Source organism: Lepidothrix coronata, unplaced genomic scaffold, assembly GCF_001604755.1.
Source record: "Lepidothrix coronata isolate B3197 unplaced genomic scaffold, Lepidothrix_coronata-1.0 Scaffold101, whole genome shotgun sequence".
Taxonomy (NCBI): domain Eukaryota; kingdom Metazoa; phylum Chordata; class Aves; order Passeriformes; family Pipridae; genus Lepidothrix; species Lepidothrix coronata.
This window is the reverse complement of record NW_016690281.1, coordinates 3,180,337-3,199,401: the sequence shown is the minus strand read 5'-3', so window position 1 is coordinate 3,199,401 and position 19,065 is coordinate 3,180,337. Positions and strand designations below refer to the sequence as shown.

At 53.3% G+C, this 19,065-nt stretch overlaps 1 protein-coding gene across 2 annotated transcripts in view; it reads right to left on the bottom strand.

Moving 5' to 3' along the window:
* Positions 1-324: 324 nt before the first annotated feature.
* The window catches only part of MAP2K3 (mitogen-activated protein kinase kinase 3), a 31,310-nt gene continuing 12,569 nt past the window's right edge, over positions 325-19,065 (bottom strand). The window contains exons 1-13 of one of the 2 annotated variants that reach the window (XM_017823283.1): positions 18,049-18,311; positions 13,439-13,471; positions 12,989-13,058; positions 11,127-11,175; positions 8,064-8,177; positions 7,480-7,599; positions 6,890-7,006; positions 6,698-6,749; positions 5,772-5,899; positions 5,059-5,136; positions 2,802-2,941; positions 2,043-2,088; positions 325-1,579 (exon numbers count right to left, since the gene is read on the bottom strand). In XM_017823283.1, coding sequence (XP_017678772.1) covers positions 1,496-1,579; positions 2,043-2,088; positions 2,802-2,941; positions 5,059-5,136; positions 5,772-5,899; positions 6,698-6,749; positions 6,890-7,006; positions 7,480-7,599; positions 8,064-8,177; positions 11,127-11,175; positions 12,989-13,058; positions 13,439-13,471; positions 18,049-18,064 — 1,047 coding nt within the window. In that variant the 5' untranslated portion in view covers positions 18,065-18,311 and the 3' untranslated portion in view covers positions 325-1,495. Of the gene's footprint in view, positions 1,580-2,042; positions 2,089-2,801; positions 2,942-5,058; positions 5,137-5,771; positions 5,900-6,697; positions 6,750-6,889; positions 7,007-7,479; positions 7,600-8,063; positions 8,178-11,126; positions 11,176-12,988; positions 13,059-13,438; positions 13,472-18,048; positions 18,312-19,065 lie in introns of those variants that run through there. The other variant, XM_017823282.1, reaches the window with a different exon arrangement.

The window sequence follows — 19,065 nt, the reverse complement described above, 5'->3', positions numbered from 1 at the left end:
TTCAACCAAATCTGCTGGCCACATAGATATTCACACATTCATCATCGATTTAAAAATATATATAATATATATATATAGCGCACACATACACACACACACAAATATATATTAGAAAAGAAAAAAAATCCTTCTGAAAAACTCAATTATTAAAAAAAAAAACCCACCAAAATCCACAGCCGGTGCATTTATCTGTGATCATGTACAGTAGAAGCCAGAAATCCCTCCTTGCTCCCGTGGCTCCTTCGGGCTGGGAGCGTGGGGAAACACATCAGGTTTTCACAGTGGATTTGTCAGGAGAGAAGGAACTGCTCCTCCCTCCTCCCACACAGAAGGGCTTTAATTTATAGCAAGTTAGATTAAAACTAGGAAACATGTTACAAAGTCCATTATATATAGACATCAAATGTACAACTGGCGGCAGCCCCGGGCGAGTCACTGGGGTTTGGCTCCCACTGACACCTGGGCAGCTGGAGGGGTTGGAGGCAGTTTGGGACACGAGGAGTGTGAGTTCAGCCTCCAAAACAAGTGGGTGTCACAGTGCGAGGTCTTACATCAGCTCCAGGTTGGAAGGGAGATGGAGCAGCGTCTTCTCCAGGAGCCAGGGGAGGTGGTGGCAGCCAGGGCTGTGGAAGGTGATGCCCAGGGCAGGGATGTCTCCTCCGAGCCAAGGGCTGGAGGGAGAGAGGCAGCACCAAGGACCTGCTGTCTCTCCATCACCTTGTGCCCACGAGGGAAGGGAGTGCTGGATGAAGTCCCGTGGGCAGGAGTGGGAACAGCGTGGGCTGCAGCGTGTGCCAAGGTGGGCTCATGAAAAAATGCCCTTTTTCTCCCCCCACAAGGGAGCAGCAAATCAATTGAGGGAGGGGGATGCCTGACTTGCTGCCTCAAAGGGTCATTAAGGTGTAGAGCCAGGCATCAAAACAGCCTCTGGTGTGAAAAGCAGCACACCCAGGGAGTCCCACAGCCCCTTAAAAGGCTGTGTAGGTCCTGGGAACAAAGAACCAGGCACAAAAGGAAGGCAAGCGAGACCAGACTCCAAGGAAGGGACTTTGGGCAGGCAGGAGTGGTGCAAGCACAGCAGCATTGCTTCTCTCTGCCTTCCCCAGGCAGCAAAGAAACACAACCCCCTGCACTGTGCACAGGCTTCTGGGGAGGGGAGATGCCCTCTGGCATCCTCTGCCTGCTCAGGGACCACAGGCACAGTCCTGTCCCCGAGAGGGATGCGCTGGCATCAGCGGGGAGCTCCTGAGCCTTCTGTCCCCACGGCTTAGCTGGAAAGGTGTTGGCTTCAAAAGGCTCATCCTGGGGGATTTCACAAGGCAAAGAGAAAAAGAGATTGCAAGGCCAGATGGGGCCAGAGGTGCCCCCGGGCTGGGGAGGCTGGGGAGGTGCAATGTGTGCAAACCACCATCAACTCAAGTCCTCGTTCGCTCTTCTGCGGGGGAGCCGGGACGGAGGGGCTGCAGGAAGCCGGGAGCTGTGCTCCTGTTGGGAGTTAGGAGTCTTCTCCAAGGATCTCTGTCACGAAGGAGGCCATGTCAGTCTCTTTGGTGTCATGCAAGGTAAAGAATGGGTGTTCCTGCCAACGAGACCAAAGACAACATCAGCTGACGCCCAAGGACAGACAAGCCCAAGCACAGACCCTGGGGGATGTCACACAGCTGGGGAGGTGCTGGGGGTGGGCACCAACCTCCTCCCCAGCCTCCCAAGGACAACATCCTTCAGCTCAAAGATGAACTTTGGCATTTCTAGGTTCAACCCCAGTGGGACACCCCATCTTGGCAGCTGTACTATCACACTTTGAGGTCTAAACTCTCCAAGAACAGACAGGACAGAGGGAGATAACACCTAATAAACCCTGACCTTAACACCCATGAAATCAACACACCCTTCCACCTTAGACACGCTACACCCATCCCGTTCCATGCATGAAAAATCACCCACTCATCCTGTTGTCCCATTTCCCTAGAACCTGCTGGACCATTGATTTGACTTTCGAAATGCTTTGGCATAAAGACCAGCAGAAACAGCTCCACACTTACCATAAGTTCTAAATAGTTCATTCGCTCAGCTGGGTTCTTCCTTAAGCTGGGAGAAAAAACAATGGGAGAGAAAGGCTGTAGGATGTTTTTCTTTTGCTGCACGTGGTCTATCACAGGGGATCTCCCCTTCCCAACCAACACGACATGTTTCTCGTGGGCTGCACCCATCCCCTCTCCCTCCTTGGCTGAGCAGGTTTGAACCACCAGCAGAGAAGCCAGGCAGGTAACTGGGAGAGGACAACTCAGTGTTTTGCCACAAAAAGCACAAGCCAAGCAGCTCTGCAGCCTGCCCCACATAGACCAGAACAACTGGGGAGGAGAGGTGGTTTCCCACCAGCCACAGGGTGGGCTCACCACTGCCTGGCACCTCCAAGCAGCACACAGGGAGCAGGGGACACCCTGAGGGGAACAGCTTCCCACAAAACCACAAACCAGCTTTCACCCAGAGGCTGCCAGGGGTTTGTTCTGGTTTCATTGCCACTTGGCCAGAAAACACCAAAATTTCAGCTGCAGCAACAGCAAAAGCAGAAGGGAAACGTCTGTGCCTTCCAGCCAGCCCCGGTGAGTCAGGCCGAGAGCAAAACCAGTTTGGGCAGCACTTCCTGCCATGCCAAGCACCAGCCCTGGTATGGCAAGGTGGGGAAAAAGAGGTTCCAAAAGGATCTCAAACCCAGCCCCATGCTTCACTCCAACCCCTATGGATCAAGGCTCCTCACCAGCCAGGCTGGGAGAAGCCACCAGTCCCTGCTGGAGACTCACCACTGCGCCGTGAAGTCCACGAACTCCTTGGAGAAGCGGTCAGCAGGCAGCTGGGGAGAGGGCTCCTCCACCACCTGCTTGAGCTGCTGGAAAGGGGTCCCCCAGGACTCATACGGGAAGCGGAGAATGGCCAGTTCAATCTGAGGATGGAGACAGGGAAACCTGAGACACCGGGACAAGCACAACCCCACACAGCCCACCTGCCTCAGCCAGCTCAGAGTCAAAGGCAAACCCTCTTTCCTTACAAACCATTTTCAATTTGGGTCATACCACTTTTTTCTTCCCTTTTTTCTTTTTTTTTTAAATAAAAAGACTCAAGAGGCCAAAAATACTTCCTTTTGAGGCTGGCTCAGCATATTAATGCATTTACAGGAAGCCACCACAGATATGTAAAATGGGATTATTTAAAAAGATAATCACAGCACACATTTTCTGCACTTGGCATCCAAAGTGCTTTGCTGGCCCTGAGGCAGCCTCTGGGCCTCAGGCTAGTACAGTATGAGCTAAACACACAAAAAATCCACAAACCCAAGAAAAATGAAGTGTTAGAACATCATTTATCATGATCTTTGCCAAAACCACCTCGATTATTGGGTCCTTCCTACAAGTCACCTCTGCTCCACAACCATTCAAGCAGGAAATAGCCCATCACATCTCTTGGGCAGTTCTCTTCATGCCAAGATCAGTTCCCATCTCAAAAGGGGAAACAGAACCTCCAGACCTGCCTGGTAGGGTGAGACAGGATGGGAGGAATAACAAACCTGAAAGGACAGAGCGGGACAGAGCCTGATGCCCTCACCTGCCTCTGGCTCAGGTCAGGGGAGCTCAGCTCCTGCTGCTGGAAAACTGAATGAAGACACCTTCCAGTGAAGGCCTGGATTAGCCCTGCAACTCAATGGCCCAAAAACTGTCCAGTCTGAAATCAAACCAATTCCTTCAGAAACAATATTAAAAAAAACAACAACTATAGGAAGCCAACCCAGAAGGAAGACATGAGAGGGAATCAAACAGGTCAGGGTTCCAACTCAGCTGCAGCCTGGCTGGCTTTCAGCAAGGTCCCCTCTCCCTTCCAGCTTTGGAAAGGTTTGGATATTCCATCGTTAACAGTCTCCCATCCCACAGCTTCCTGCAGCTGATTATATTTCCAGCCCAGCTCTGCACTGGCAAGGGGACACCAAGGAGAGGGGCTTGGCTTTGGCACTCTGGACAAGACTGGCTGGGGAAGAGGGAATATTTGCCAAGAGATCTCCGCAGCACAGGGACGCAGCACCCAAAACAAAAGGCCCTGGCTAAGAGGGCACAGGAAAAATTCCTGAAAACAATCTACCCACAAAGAGAGAGACAGTCTCCTGGAAAGCAAGAGCCCTGTTCCTCGGGCAGCATCCCTTCGAGCCAACAGCTGGGATTTCCTTTGTCCTCTGGCGCCAGAGGATCTCAGCTGCCTTCTGCAAGATCCATTTCTTGCAGGAGGTGGATAAACCATTCTGAGCAGCTGCGATTTTGGAACTGAAAGTATTTCCCCTTCCTCTTGGCTGTTCTGAGCTACCCCACAGGCAGGATTTGCTGCAAACCCCACAAACAGTAACTCTCACTGCAGCAGAGCTCATCCCGATCCCCCTGCAAGGCTCTGGTCATGTGGGAGAGGGGTGAAGCAGGAAGGCTGTGCCCCAGCTACAGCAAACCCTGCTCCACTGACCACCTCTCCAGCCAGCACACAGGGAACTGCAAAGCCCTTAAAAGGCAGACTTTTGGATAACCAATGGTCGTCCATATATTGTCCCCTGGGAGTCTGACCCCACATCCACACAGCTCAGAGCTAAGTGGAGCTTTTCAGAGCTGGCATTGTACACAAGTAACTCTGTGGAACCAGGCAGAGGGGTACAAGGGAACCACTTGGGAATAACACCCCAGAATCCATCAGGAAGAAGCCAGAAGGGAGAGCGGGACAGAAGATGGATGATTTTGCCAAGTTTGCCACTTGACTTGGAAAGAGCCACAGCAGTGGTGGCAACACTGGCAGCAGACCCCAGCTCTGAGCTACCTGCCCTGGGGTGAGGTACCCTGTGTGCACAGGGCAGCCTCCCACCCAGTGCTCTGAGTGTTTAATCTCGAGCCCTGAGCTATCACACTCAGATTTAGCCCTGTTTGGTGTGTCCCCACCCAGCTGCCACTGCTCACAGCAGGGGTACAGCCCCACCAGCCCAAACCCCGTCCCAGCCCCAGGGCTGCAGAGGCAGGTCCCAGCCCTTGGTGTTACCATTGTGATCCCAAGGCTCCAGACATCTGACTTCACGTTGTAGCCCTTCTGGTTGAGCTCTGGGTTTATTCTTTCTGGCTGTAAGAGCAAAATGGAAGATGTTACAACTCCATCTCATCTTCCCCAAGCGCAAACCCCACAGAGCAAATCTCTGGCTCCGAAACACAGGTTGAGTGGATTTCCCTGGCTCACATCCCCATGGAAGCAGGGTCTGAGGTTAAATGTGGCACTGATGAAAGACATGTCTAGCTCTACACAACTCATATCAACTCTCCCTCTTTCTCAGGAGAGTGAGACTTGTACTACCCCTGCAGCACAATCCTGCCTCAGGAGCACACACTACCCACATGGATGCCACGGATGGCAAAGGGAAATTCATACTGACTTGAGGATGAAATGAAACAATCCTGCCAAGGAAAGCCTCAGCATTTTCTATCCAACAAGGAGCAGCCCTTTCAACCACCACGACCATCACCAGCCAGTCTTTTATCCTTCTGCAAATGGAAGGTGGCAGAGGAAGAGCCCACTGAGGGATTAACACGCAGAGCGGGGCTTACAGGGAGGGTAATTCCATCCTTGGAGGGCTCTGCTGAGTCAGGGAGAGCAGAGCACTCTCAAGTGCTTTTCATCTCAGGATGGAGGTGAACCAAGACTGATTTCCAAGCAGCAGCCTCTTCGAGTCAAGGCTGAAGGCTGCACAGGATTGCACTTACAGCCATGTAAGGTTTGCACCCAGCATCCATGGTCTTTGCAACCGAGTCCACCAAGTAGCCACTGATCCCAAAGTCGCACATTTTCACGTGTCCCTCCTTGTTGATCAGCACGTTGGAAGGCTTCACGTCTAAGAGAAAATGCAAGAGGGCAAATTGGGTCTTTGCAGGGGTATTGAAGAGTCTGAGACAAGATGGACAACTCCCTGCTGACCTAGGAGGGGAATCAGACCAGCTCTAACACAGGGGAAGCGAGGCAAAACCCCACCAGTTTTATTTAATAAAAGTCGTTCACAGGTAAACTATAACCACGTCCTCCAGGAAGAATAAACCTCTTCTCTAAAAAGACTGAAATTCAACATGGAGGAGGTAATCCCCAGCTCCTTAGGAATGATTGATGTGCCCAGCACAGCCTTAAAAGCCCCATTCTACCAAATTCTCAGGACAGTTTGTCCCATGCACATCATGATCTGTTCACAGCTACACAAGGCTCTATATACCAGGATGAACAGCAGGACCTGGGTGCTATAATTACCATCTGTGATTTTAGAAGGTCTCTTTCAGCCCTCACCTTGCTATAACTACCCAGCCAGGAGGAGGTGGGGATTTTGTGCCTCCAAGGCACCCCGGTACTCCCCGAGAGAGAGATGCCCATAAAAATGTAGTGAGGAATTCAGTTATTACATTCAACCCTTCATCTGGAAAGGAGGAAGAGAATGACATCCTGCAAGCAGAGGCTTGAGAGATGCATCTCAGGAACAAGTCTTGGGCATCTAGATCTATCCACCACGGTCCTAATAAGTACCAGCACACCCCACTTTAGGCATCCCAGATGGACACACCACCTATCTCCTGGAAAGGAATCTTCCCATAGCTTATTTCAAGGTTAGATCTCCAGCCACATCCTACTAACCCCATCCAGCACCTACCTCTATGGATTACAGAGAGTTTACTGTGCAGGTGCTCCAGAGCTCGTACAATCTGGGGACAAACAGTGAAAAGGCATTCATTAGTCACACACAGCACCAGCTTCCCACTGCAAACACACACAGGCCTCAACAGAGCCCTGCAACCAGCTCAAGGGATGCACAAACCCACATGAGAACACAAGAGGCACTCACAGACACAGCCATTTTCCCCAAAATGTCTTCAGGGATGGTTTTCTTCTTCTCCAGTACTTTCTTGTAAAATTTATCTAGGGAGGTGTCCATGAGTTCCATGCAGATCCACACATCGCCCTGCAGATGGAGAGAAATCAGCTGAGAGGGAATTCCCTGGAAGTCTGTGGGAGCTGAAGAGAGTGGTGGGGATGGATGGACAAAGGGACACTGCCCTTTCCACACAGGGCAAACCAAAGTCCCTGCTGTGCAGCTGCCACTGGCCGCACCATCAGCACATGGGCTCTGCACTAGACAGCAATGGGGACAGATGTCCAGGTGCCACCAAAGCTACCTGTGGTGGCCTCCCTTTGAGGGTCTGCCCCAAAGTCAGTCCAGGCTGTGGACAACATGCTCAGGCATCTGCCATGGAAGTGAGGAATGAGCTCGGGTCAACGCTGCCCGAAGAAGGGAATCCTTTGACATTGAGCCATGGCAGCACCTCAAACAGCCCTGCTGGGCTGAAGAGCACAGAGGTGTTTTGGCACAGTCTGATGCCTTCAGCACAATCACACAGGCCCCAGGTGCCCCCCAGGCATCCACCAGCTCAGTACCTCACGGAAGAGGGCTCCGTAGAAGGTGACTGTGTAGAAACAGTCAACTGTCCTCATGGAGATATCCAAGTCCATCAGTAACCTCTTCTGCTCCTGAGTGTTCACAGTGGCTCGAATCCTCTGAGACAAATATAAGAAAACAAGGGTTTGGTGTAGGTGTGATAACACCATCATTCCTCAGTCTGACTCACAGGATCTGCAGTTCAGGGCAAGCATTTGATGCTTATTTTGCAGCCAGTAGCACCCAGGAGATGTCCAGATTCCCTCTGCCAGACAGAACCTTAATGAATGCCAAACCCTTGGCAAGCTCTGCAGCGGATGCAGGACCAGGCCAGCAGCCAGGACAGGCACTCTGACATCCAAACCTTGCACTGCAGGCACCAAGCCTGGATTTCAAAGCCTGATATCAACCCCACAGTGCCCCACAGCTGGTATCAGCACAGACCTGTCACCAGACAAATACCCAGGAATACCCAGGTAAGCCTGTCCCCATTTTGCCACAACCAGCGAAGCTCAGCAGTTTCTCTGCTCCCTTGGAGCTGCACATCCTGATCTCCATCCCCTCAGAAGGCAGCTGTCCTCACCTTCACAGCCATGATGGTGCCGCTCTGCGCGTGCCGCACTTTCTCCACCACGCCATAGGCACCACGGCCCAGCTCTGAAATTGCCACCAGGTCATCAGCCTCCACCTCAAAGTTCTTTAGAGAGAGAGAGAAAAAAAAATAAAATCAGGTACGAGCACACTTAACAAGGACATCAGCAGAGATCCCATACTTTCAGCTCACTCATACAGAGCATTTCCAAACAACGGTACCTACGGGACTCCACCCGCTCCCGTACGTACCAGAGGCACCACACTTAGAGAACATGGGTGTATTTTTGGCTCTGTTGAATCAGAGCCCAAACCCTCTCACCCCCATACTCATCAGGGCTCATTTAATTCCCCCTCTGCAGCTGGAGATCAGGGACTTTCATCCCTTAAGCCAGGGCACGCTGCCACTGGAAAGGGCACCAACCTTTGGTGCCTCTCTGCCTGCTCAGGATTACCCACACAAAGGTATTTCTGCGGTTGCTGAACTACTTGCAGGATTTTAACAGCTCCTGGGCCAACATGGGCAGCAGTCAGGAGTCTCCACCACAGCTCCAAATCCCTGTGTGCAGCTGGGGATCCCTCACCTGTCCACACATCCCAAAAATCATTGGTCACAAATACACCCATATGTCTAACAACACCTAGGCAAAGCCTCTGTCAGATGGAATGCTGCACACAGTGACTAAACTCCTCATTATTGGGGAGTTTCAACGGGTTTTACCTGCTTTTGATACTTTCTCCCACCACCAGAAAGCAAGGTAAAACATGAGTTAGCACCAATGATGGAGCTCAGGCAAGCACAACTACAGTAAGTCTTGCTTAAAAAACTGGAAAAAACCCACAGCCAGTGCTCAGCCCAGTGAATGCCCAACACACCAGGGTGCCAGCAAGCTCCTGCACAACCCACAAACAAGTTTCCCTACAGACACGTTCCCCTGTAATTGCTGGCTCTGCTGGGCAGGGCACGAACCGAGTGAGACACGGGCTATTTTTGGACACTGCGTTCATCGCTCCTCATAAGTCACAGGCCTCCTTTTAGCCAGGCTTTATCCAGCCTCCAGTTTTCCTCCGGTCTCAGGGAACAAAAATAATACCAGGATGCCAAATTGCCCCAGTAGCCACAAAGGCAGCGAGGGTGGGAAACAAGCACGGCACAGCGCCGGATGCTGTGCCTGCGAGCTACGCCCAGAGCAGGGAGAGAGGAAACAGCCTCTGGCGCTGAGGAGCCAAGCGGGGACATGTGGTTGCCGGGCTCCTGGCCAGCAAACTCCCCTCGGCACTGGCCACAGCACAGCCAGCAGCCACCAGCTCCAAGGGACATTCCCGCCAGTCCCAGCTCTGCTGATCGAGCCAGATGTGGCTGGCGAGGCAGGAGCAAGGGAGGGCTGTGCCTGAGCTCAGCACTGAGCTATGCACTGCCCAGCACAGGAAGGTGCCGGCCCTTTCCTGGGCAGGACAGTGGATCCTGAAACAAGGAGAGCAGGGTTAAGGGGGACATGTCTGACCTCCTGCCCCGGGCAGCTGGCAGAGGAGCAGGGCAGGCTCGCAGTGCCTGCGGGGGCCTCCAGGAAGGGTCTGGTGGTGCTTTTCTGGACACATGTTCTGCAGTTGTTCCAGGTTATTGTGTTGTGCTTTTCCTGGCATTTGCCCTAAGGCTTCCCCAGAAGTTGGCGGTTCCCAGCACACTCCAGGAACCAGCATTGCCCTGCCCAGCAACAAGAGGTGATGGATTGCAACAACGGAGCCAGCGCTTCCCTCCCAGGACAATGGGATGCACGGCATGGCCTGCACAGATCTGATGCACCCGAGGTCATCATCCATCCCCATGGCCTAAAGCTGCCCTTCTGCCCAGGTCCTCTTCTCCACCATGTCACTCCAAAACATCAGGACCAGACCCTTCCTGCAAACACTGGAGCAGGCAAGGAAGTGACTCCAGCGAGTTTTCCCTAAGCTGCAGCACTGTCCCCTTGCACACATCATGTCCAGGCTGTCACAGAGAGCATCTCTCCCCAAGCTATTAATATGCATGACACAATGGCCAGAAAACAGCATGGGCAGCAGAATCATTCCCTGGATGCAGCCAAAGCTTCCCCTCCTCTCCCCTAACCCTAAAACCTTGCACTGAGGCCAAGGGACCCAGATCCCACCAGCCAAGCCACCTCCCAGCCTGGAAGGGACTGGATATAGGGCTGATCCCATGCAGAGTATTTTTAGCTCACTTGCAAACAGCTTCTGCAGCCCCAGGAGAGCCCATAACAAGAGAATGAAATAAAAGAGAGACAGTGGCTATTTCTAGCAGTGCTTTTCATTAGGTCACTAGGAAAGGCTTTGGAGAGATGGAGAGAAGCTTTGTGCCCAGCTTCTCCTGGGCCTCAGGCAGTAGCACAGACCTGTGGGTATGTGGGACACAGGAACTTTGTTTGGGGCAGTCTGTGGGCATGGTGAGGCCACCCTGATTTAGGGCAGATGGGCTGGGTCATCACAGAATGGTTTAGATTGGAAGGGACCTTAAAAGTCATCCAGTTCCAACCCCTCTGCCATGGGCAGGGACATCTTCCACTAGACCACGTTGCTCCAAGCCCCATCCAGCCTGACCTTGGACACTTTCAGGGATGAGGCATGCACAACTTCTCTCCACCCATTCAGTGGGTGATGGGACTGTCAAGGGACCGCTGTGATCTCCCACTATGGACAAACTGCCCACCTGGCCTTTGATGGCACTGCCCACAGGCAAGAGAGACCAGTCAGCAAGTGCACGGGCTCAGGGACAAGCCATCCTGCAGGTAGGGTGACCCATTCAGCTCCTCAGCAGTCACTGCTCTAAATACACACAGACACCCCATCACTCCACAGAGAAGAGGTCCTGCTGTGGGATGTCTCATCCCTGCAAAGCTGCACCAGAAGCTGCACCAGAAGGGCACCATCCACCTCACAGGGTGCTCTGGAATCTCAAGACCTGACCTGACAGGGTGTCAGGCACAATCCACAGAGCCTTTTATGCACAGGGCAAACAACACTGGAAGCAAGTAAAAAAGAAAACCCCACTGACACGTACTTTATCTCCGATGGTAATGAACGTCCTGGAGTCCAAGTTCCTCGGGGGCCTGCAAGAAAAGAGAGAGAGTCAGGAGAGAACCCAGCTTCACTAACCCTCTTGGCCAGAGCCAGGTTTCACATTCCTTCGAGCACTTTCAGCTGCTGCTTTCCCCCGTGCCTTGTCGTGGGTTCAAACCAGCCCCCTCCAAACGCTCACAAAGGCTTTAATCGTGCCAGTAACACCTCAGCTCACACCCACGAGGCACTCACTGCACACAGGCAGCCAGAACCCCGGGGAGTCAGCCAGGTGAGACAGGCACATCAAAGCAACAGGCTACAAAACCATCCCTGCTCAGGAGACAAGCCTGAGGAACCGAGACCGCCGGGATGAGCCGTTTCTGTGGCAGAGCAGCTCAGCTGTCATATTTTGACAGGCAGGTGTCGTAACAGGACAGCCACGTAGCCCGAAACACACACCGAGGGAGCAACAGGTAATTCCTCACCCGTGAGTCATTTGTGTGCACTCGCTGCCTGTTCCAGGCAGGCAGGGCAGGCAGCACTTTGGTGTCACGTTTTGCACAACACCAGGCAGGCGAAAGTCACCTTTATGGTTTCTTTCCTCATTGCTGCCCATTTCCCATTGCGGGCAGCACGGTACTTTTAGAGCCATCCTAAGAGTTCTGTACCTCTTGCCTCACTTCTCTGCTGTCCCCATTCCCTGGGACCTTCTAAGAGCAGAGATTGCCCAACTCTCAATTCCCATCAGAGCACCAGCAACCTCCAGCTTCAAGGAAGTACTAGAGGCTCAAAGCAAAAGCCTTGCACTGTGCAAATATTTGCACTGCAGCTTGAAAAGCACAGAGAAAAGGAGTCATGGACAGCTTGCACCAGCCCCTGGGCATGCAAACACCCTGCAGACTCCAACGTGAGGCCTTCTCCAGGGGAAATTCAAACGCTGGCAGGAGCGGAGACAGATGTGCCCGGGGGGAAGGAGGTGGCTGTTACATACGAGGCTGCACAGCTTTAATTAATGGGGGAGTTCCCCTGCCTCCCCCTCCAGCTGATCTGCCCTCTCTACCTGGAGTTTTCAGCACTGATATTTCCCTTTCTGGGATTTCACTGCTCTCCTGGAGCTGGGAGAGTTCTCTAGAACAGGAGCAAACAAGGCTCAGCAGTGGAGACACAGCCTGAAGTGTTTTGGAAGAGCACCATGGAGGAGGAATTTTAGCCGTCTGCTCTTTGTCAAACCAAGCGCTGCTGCCCTGGGCTCTCCCCCACGGCACAACAAGCATCAGCAGCACGAAGCAAACAGGGCAGGGAGAAATTCCAGTGCCCTGAGATACTGCTGGGCACCAGCACCAAGCAGCACAACCGTGTAAGATGTCTGTGTCCTCCTCACGCCAGGGCAAGGAGCTGCAAACAACCCAAACTAACCCCAATACTCATGCCATGCAAAGCATTCCCCAATCCTCGCCCCCCTACTCGTGCCATGGGCCAGCTGTCACCACCTCTTCTCTTCCCCTGCACTAAAAACCTTCCCCTCTTCTTCCCTTGGGCAGATTCGCTCTCTCCACCACACCTTTGCCCTTTGGCATTGGCACAGCCATGGCAGAAAGATTAAGGAGAGCTTCCCTGCTGTCTCCAAGCCTTTGCCTTTCAACCATTTCAAATGAAAACAGGCACCTCCCAGAGAGACACACGTTGTGCATGTGCCTGCACACGTGTGTGCACAGGTGTGCAATTCCTTCTCATCACTCACAAGCCAGAGCTTAAGAGAAAAGAATAACTGTGCTGGTTTTGTGAAATCTTCACAGGCCATTCCTCTTGAGAAAGTGCCAAATCCAGCTCTGGAGAACATCTTTAGGCAGCAGAGATACTTACGTTGTGTTGGCAACGGGCTGTTTGATGGGGACACATGTTATCCTCAGATCTGGTTTCTTCCTGCCTTTCACTGGAAGAGAAGATACACAAATGAGCAACTGGATCTTTGCTTTTTTTCCCCTTTGAGCATCCTGCTCCCTACAGCCACCAGGCAGGGAATGCAGGGTTTGGACTCCCTCACCACAGTGAGCAAAGTGACAAGAAGATCACAGTGCTCACGACCCTTTGCCCAAAATTTCAGGCAAGAGCAAGAAGCACAAGTGGGTCTCAATGTCACTGTCAAGGATTTGCCTGCAGAAATATCCAGGGGTGCACTGACAGAGACCATTTTCCAGCCAAGCACTGTATCCCAAAAGTGCTCTTTACCCTTCATGGCCATTAACAGTCCCCTCTCTTTGGAGATTTAAACCTTTTTCCGGGTTAAAGCTGTGATTTCTTCCAGGCACTTACCTGGTTTGTGTGGCTCCAAGGATCCTTTGGAACCTGAAAGAGAGAAAGGAGACACCAGCTCAGCCTTCACACTCCAGCCCAGCCGGGCAGCAGCCGCATATCCCTCATGGCCCACGCAGGGCCCCAGGAGAGGGAGGCAGCTGGGCTTCGGGAGCCCAGCCAAACCTGGCCCCATCCCCGTTTCTCCAGCCACAAGAGGTCCCCATGCCATTAGGGATGTGCAAGGTTCCCGAAAATGCTCCCTGTCCAGAGGTTCCTTGTCCCCCAACCCCCAGCCAGGCCCTCCTGGAAAGAACCGGGGTTGGATCAGGCATGGAAGGCAACGACCACCAGACCTTCAGCAAAACCAAGGGGTTAGTCCCAGAAGGAGTGGGGACACCCTACACACGACTAAGGGAAAACAGGCTAAAAACAGACAGGAACTGACTGTCAGCCAGTAGTGGACCCACCACAAACCCAGGCTTGCAGAGGCCGGGACCCTCCAGACAAGGCACCAGGAGTGACTGGCAAGAAGATTCTCTCTTCCCACTCCTCTCAACTCCCAACAGTGCTGAGATAACATCCACTGCTGCAGAGGGAAACAGGGCTCAGGCAGGGCCAAGACAGGCCAGACACTTGCATTCTACCCCTGCACATTGAGAAAATAACCAGACCCCAAGGGGCTGAAGTGCTGCAGCCAAGAGCATCAAGGTCTTGATCCTCCCAGGCAAGACAAAGGCGCAGCTGCACTTTGCAGTTGAAGGTGCTTGTGGCTGCACAGAGCTGGAATATGCATTAAAAAGCAGGAATATCAAGGTGTGCTCCAGGCACTAGGATGGGAGCAGACGGCTCAGAGTGGTCTTGGATAGCCCTTCAAGACAGCTCCTACCTGCCTGGCTCCCAGGAGCAGGCATGTGGACAAAGTCCAGCACTCCAAAGGCTGCCAGGCAAAGGAGGGGAGAGGCAAGGAGCTGGAATTTCAGCAGGAGACACAGCACCACGTGAGAGCTCCTGCAGCTGCAGCAAGACAGGAGGACAACACATGTCCAACATGTTCCCAGCACTGACAGCCCCCATCCCTGTCCCCTGCCATCTCCAAGATAAAACAGGTGCCTGGAGCTCACTTTTCCAGTCCTGTCCTTCCCCAGATGCAAACCTCACTGAGTCTGCAGGTCAGAGCTGGTCTGCAACATACTGCAAAGGTCCCAACTGCAGGACCAGCAGCATCCCTCCCTGCTGAGGGAATCAGCATGGATCAGTCTATACCCACATTTTATCTGCCATTTTTCCTTTGTCAGAGTCAGCCTGTAAGGCCTGGGACCAGCACGATTCCTGTGAGTGATGTGAACTTCCAGCTCCATGAAAGCAGCCAGCAAGTCACTCCACCCCAAACCGACCCCTCTTGGATGGAAACCACCTCTGGAAACCCAACCATGCCATGGCAATCACAGCTTCTAATTTGTGAGCCTGCAAACAGTCCCCTGCCCATCACCCACCCAGCAGGGCTGGAAGGGGCACAATGAACAGCCCCACACACCCACTGATGGCACTTTGCAAAACACCCAGCTGAGCAACAATGGGAGCAAACGCAAAACGGAGTCAAAGGAAAGGTGCTGTCTGTGGGTTTGGAAATGCCTCCCCTTCCCACAGCCAGCCTCTCGCTACTCACCGTGGGAGGCCATGCACGGACCCTAAAAACTGGGGTCCCCAGACTCCTTCTGCACCCAGGCAAGTTGGGGAGCTCACCGTGGGCACACATTCCATCCCAAGGGATGCATTTACCTCGGTGCTGAGCGAGAGCCTTGCACTGAGCGCTCCTCCCCCATGACCTGCTCCAAAACTCAGACTGGTTCCTGCTTCACATGCAGCCCCCCAGCAGTTACCAGCCAGACCTCCACACGAAGCCCCGAAATACCCCCCCTCCTGGCTGGGATTTTGCTCCATCTGTTTGCTCTCCCTCTCCCCAATTGCCATAGTAACCCTGCACAAAGCGCCTTCTGTGCCGCCGGCTCCCCTGGCATCGCGGCCGCGGGTGACTCACGGGGCAGGACCAGGGTCCAGGGGCTCCTGGAGCCAGGCGGCTCACAGGCGTCAGCCCTTCCTCAGCCCCGTCTGCAAGAGCGAGGCCGGAGGGAGCTGGGAGCACTGTTTGGTGGAGCCCAAGCTCGCAGGCAGGACGATGTGCAGCATGGGTTAGAGGGGCAGCAAGGGGCATGGAGAATCCCTGTCCCAAACCCCCTGCTCTGTACAGGAGAGTCATTCAGTGCCTCTGTGCATTGCCATGAACTCTCCTCCAACAGGGGCCCTGCACATCAGCCCATTTCCCTGTGCCCCCAAACTACTATCTTTGCCTTCCCAGTACTGTACCACTGGCATCAGTGACCACCTCCTTCCCACTCCATCCAGCCTAGCCCCAAAAAGTATTCCCTAGCTCCAATCTGAAAAACCACTGATTAAACTGGAGGTATTCCACCACCACTCCCAGGCTCTGCCAGGGCCACCTACGTTGGCAGAAAACCCAGCTCAGCCCATGCCTGCAGGAATAAAGTCACCCTGGATGCTGCCCTGCAGCCAGGGAGCTGAGGCAGAGATTGGATTTGCCTGTTACAGCTCTCCCAAAATTTGTCATGAGATTTCCAGCCCCTGCAGCCTGGCCCAAACTCCTTCTTGCTGAAGCTTCTCCCACTGCTTGCAGCACTAGTGCCTCTACAGCCCCCTCAGGGAAAGTCCATGCCCTGTTTGGGTGAACCAGGGTGGAGAAAGACTAGGGAGGGAAGGAAAAAAAAAATGATAAAAAGGAAAAAAAAGGAGAAGCAGAAAGGCAGCGGGATGGGCATGACATGACCCTGCAATTCAAGCTCTTCAGTCCCAGGGCAGCATTTGCTTTTAGCCCCCGCAGGCAGCTGCTGTCAGCTCCTTCCCACCGGCGAGGCCCCCCCAGCGCTGTCTCTCTCACATTTGGGATCCCAGCAGGGTCAGTGCAGGAGGAATTGCTAGAATGTGCACAACTGCTTAGGACACCTTAAAACCCTGGGAACACTCCAGTTTCCCAAGGTTCTTACAAGAGGGGTGTCTGAAAGCACAGAACACGGCTCCTCTCAGAAGATCCCTCCAGCAGGAGGAGGCGATCTGGGGACATGTCACAGTTATCCCCGCAGGCCCCAGGGCTCTGTTGCCAGCCCAGAGCCCATGGGATGGCAGGGCACTGCTCTGGGCAGTGGAAGAGGCTGCTGGCTGTGGACACACACGGCACAGCGCCCTGCACTCAGGGCAGGGGAAAATTAGCTGACAGAAGTTCCTGGTGCAGACGAAATTGCAACCCACGTGATGCTGCAGGCACTAACTGCATCCTTTATGCTAAGAAAGGAACCATTTCCTCCTAAAGAGAGAAAAAAAAAAAAAAGCCTACCAATTTTTTTTCTCATGCTATAACCTCCACCAGTCAAGAACCGCCACAGACACTTCCTGGAACTGCTTAATTCTACACCGGAATCCTCATCTTTGCCACCACTAACTTCAGCCCTATTAAGTTGCACCTCTCCCCGGGAGGTTTATCCTTCCCACTCCGCTGGCGTGGGCGGAGAGAAAGGAGCAGGACAATCTAAAGAACTGCAAATAAAACTATTTGCCTGAGTCGACCTTTGAAATTAAACCTCTTCGCTGCCTCCCCGGGGCTCTGGTTGCAGCCCCAGGTGAAGTCAGAGGCTGCTCCGAGAGCTGCACCGCTTTGTTAGTGCTGGGGGAAATGTTTGGGATGCATCCCGGTTCTCCTCGATCCGAGGAGGAGAGTCAAATGCCATGGATAAGGCAGAAGGCTGGAGGGTGGATCCCAGCCCTGCTGCAAAGAAAGAGCTGGAACCAAAAAGCATCAAGAGAGAAAAAAAAAGAATAAAGACATTTGAGGCAGGGTGCAAAGCAGAGAGGGGAATTTGGGTGCTTGGTCATGAGAGCCAGCTCCTCACAGGCACACTTCGTGCTTTTTTCCACTGTTGAGAGTGGAAAAAGCTGCCTGTGGAAGTGGAAAAAGGGCTCTCAACCTGCTGAAAGCCATCACTCATCAGCCCGCCGAGGTCCCGCTGCAGAGGGGCTCAGGCGGGTCATCGCCGCCCCGCGCTCCTCACTTCTGCAAAAACTGCCAGCAGGGAGAAGGAAAAAATCACGCTGCAGAAAAAGCCCCTTGCAGCCCTAAAACAACCTGTCAGCCTGTGCTGAATCAGAGCTCCTGACTGCTGGGGTCATGGGCACCCACTTTTCCCATGCAACAGGCTTTTTAGTACGGGACAAGCATGCAAAAGCCTCTGGAAAACCCTGCGTCCCAGGAATGCACCTCAAACCGGAGCCAGGAGCCAGCTTCACCCTCTGCATATTTTCCTTCAGACATGCTAGATTTTTATTTATTTTATACTTTTTTTCTACAATTAAGACACCAGAGTTTTAATCCCACACAAAACATGCAAGCTTCCAGTGCTTTAAAAATAGATCCCCAGCTGCAAACGCCGGCCCCCCGCCCAAGCAAGGAGAAAGCAACAAAACCGCATGGATTGACCCCAAAAAGTTACACAGCCTCTTTTAGCACCAAAACCAGCCCTCTGCTCTCCCCCACCACGTGTTTTGGAAATTGCAACATCTACCTTGCTTCTTGTCCATGGTTTCCCAGAAATGAAGAGCAGCGCTGGCACGCCTGGCAGAAGAGAGGGATGGGGGCGGACTGGCGGAGGGAGGGGAAAAAATTCCCGCAGGATCCAGCACACAGCACTTCTTGCAAGCACTGATGATTCTTTTCAGTGGGAATGCATGGCCCCAAGCACTCGCTGGCTTCACACAGCTCTCCTTGCCTGCTGTCCCCAGCTCCCAGCGGTCCCCAAGGTTGGGAGCAGCAGTGGAAGCAATTGGGGGGAGCCAGCGAAGGTAGAGCCGCCTTCCCTCATCGGCAGCTGCCGAGGTTGGCCGGACTCGGCTCCGATTACCCTTGAAAGCTCAACAGTTGTAAAAACTGCAGCAGTGAAATAGCAGGTGACGTCAACAGGAAACTGGTGGGGAGCCAGCTCCAGCTCCAGCTCCGGGAGCCACCGAAGCGCTGGATTGCCACAGTGCATCCCGGTGGGACACGTTTTCTTCTGACAAACTGAGTCACTCAAACCCAGCCTGCAGGCCCAGGCATCCCACCAGAGCGACCCTTGCCCCGGGACAGCCCTGGCACAAGCCAGCAGAGCAGAGCAGAGCAGAGCCCACACTCACTGGCTTGGGCACCAGAGGGGGTGCCAGGATGGAAAGAGGTCACATTTCGTTGTGCTGCAGGTGACACGTTAATTGCTCTGCCACTAACAACTATTACCACAACAAATAGTAGAAATATTGTTCCATGACAATACCGGCACGGGGCTTAGCAGCTATTCCAGGGTGACAACCGAGACGGCATCTCTGGTGGTAAAATATAAATCGCTGCGTGGATTTGGGTGGGAAATAGCAGGGGAGAGTGGGGGAATAAAAGCATTCGTTTCTCTGCAAACACGTGCAAGAAAAGCTGTAGCAAAGTGTCGCTGCTCTTCCCCTTTTCCTTAGAACCAGCCCAGCAGAAGCCAGAGCTGTCATTCCTGATCAAAGCCAGGCTCAGCTTTGACAGGCTGCAGTTTTGTTTTCGATTTCCC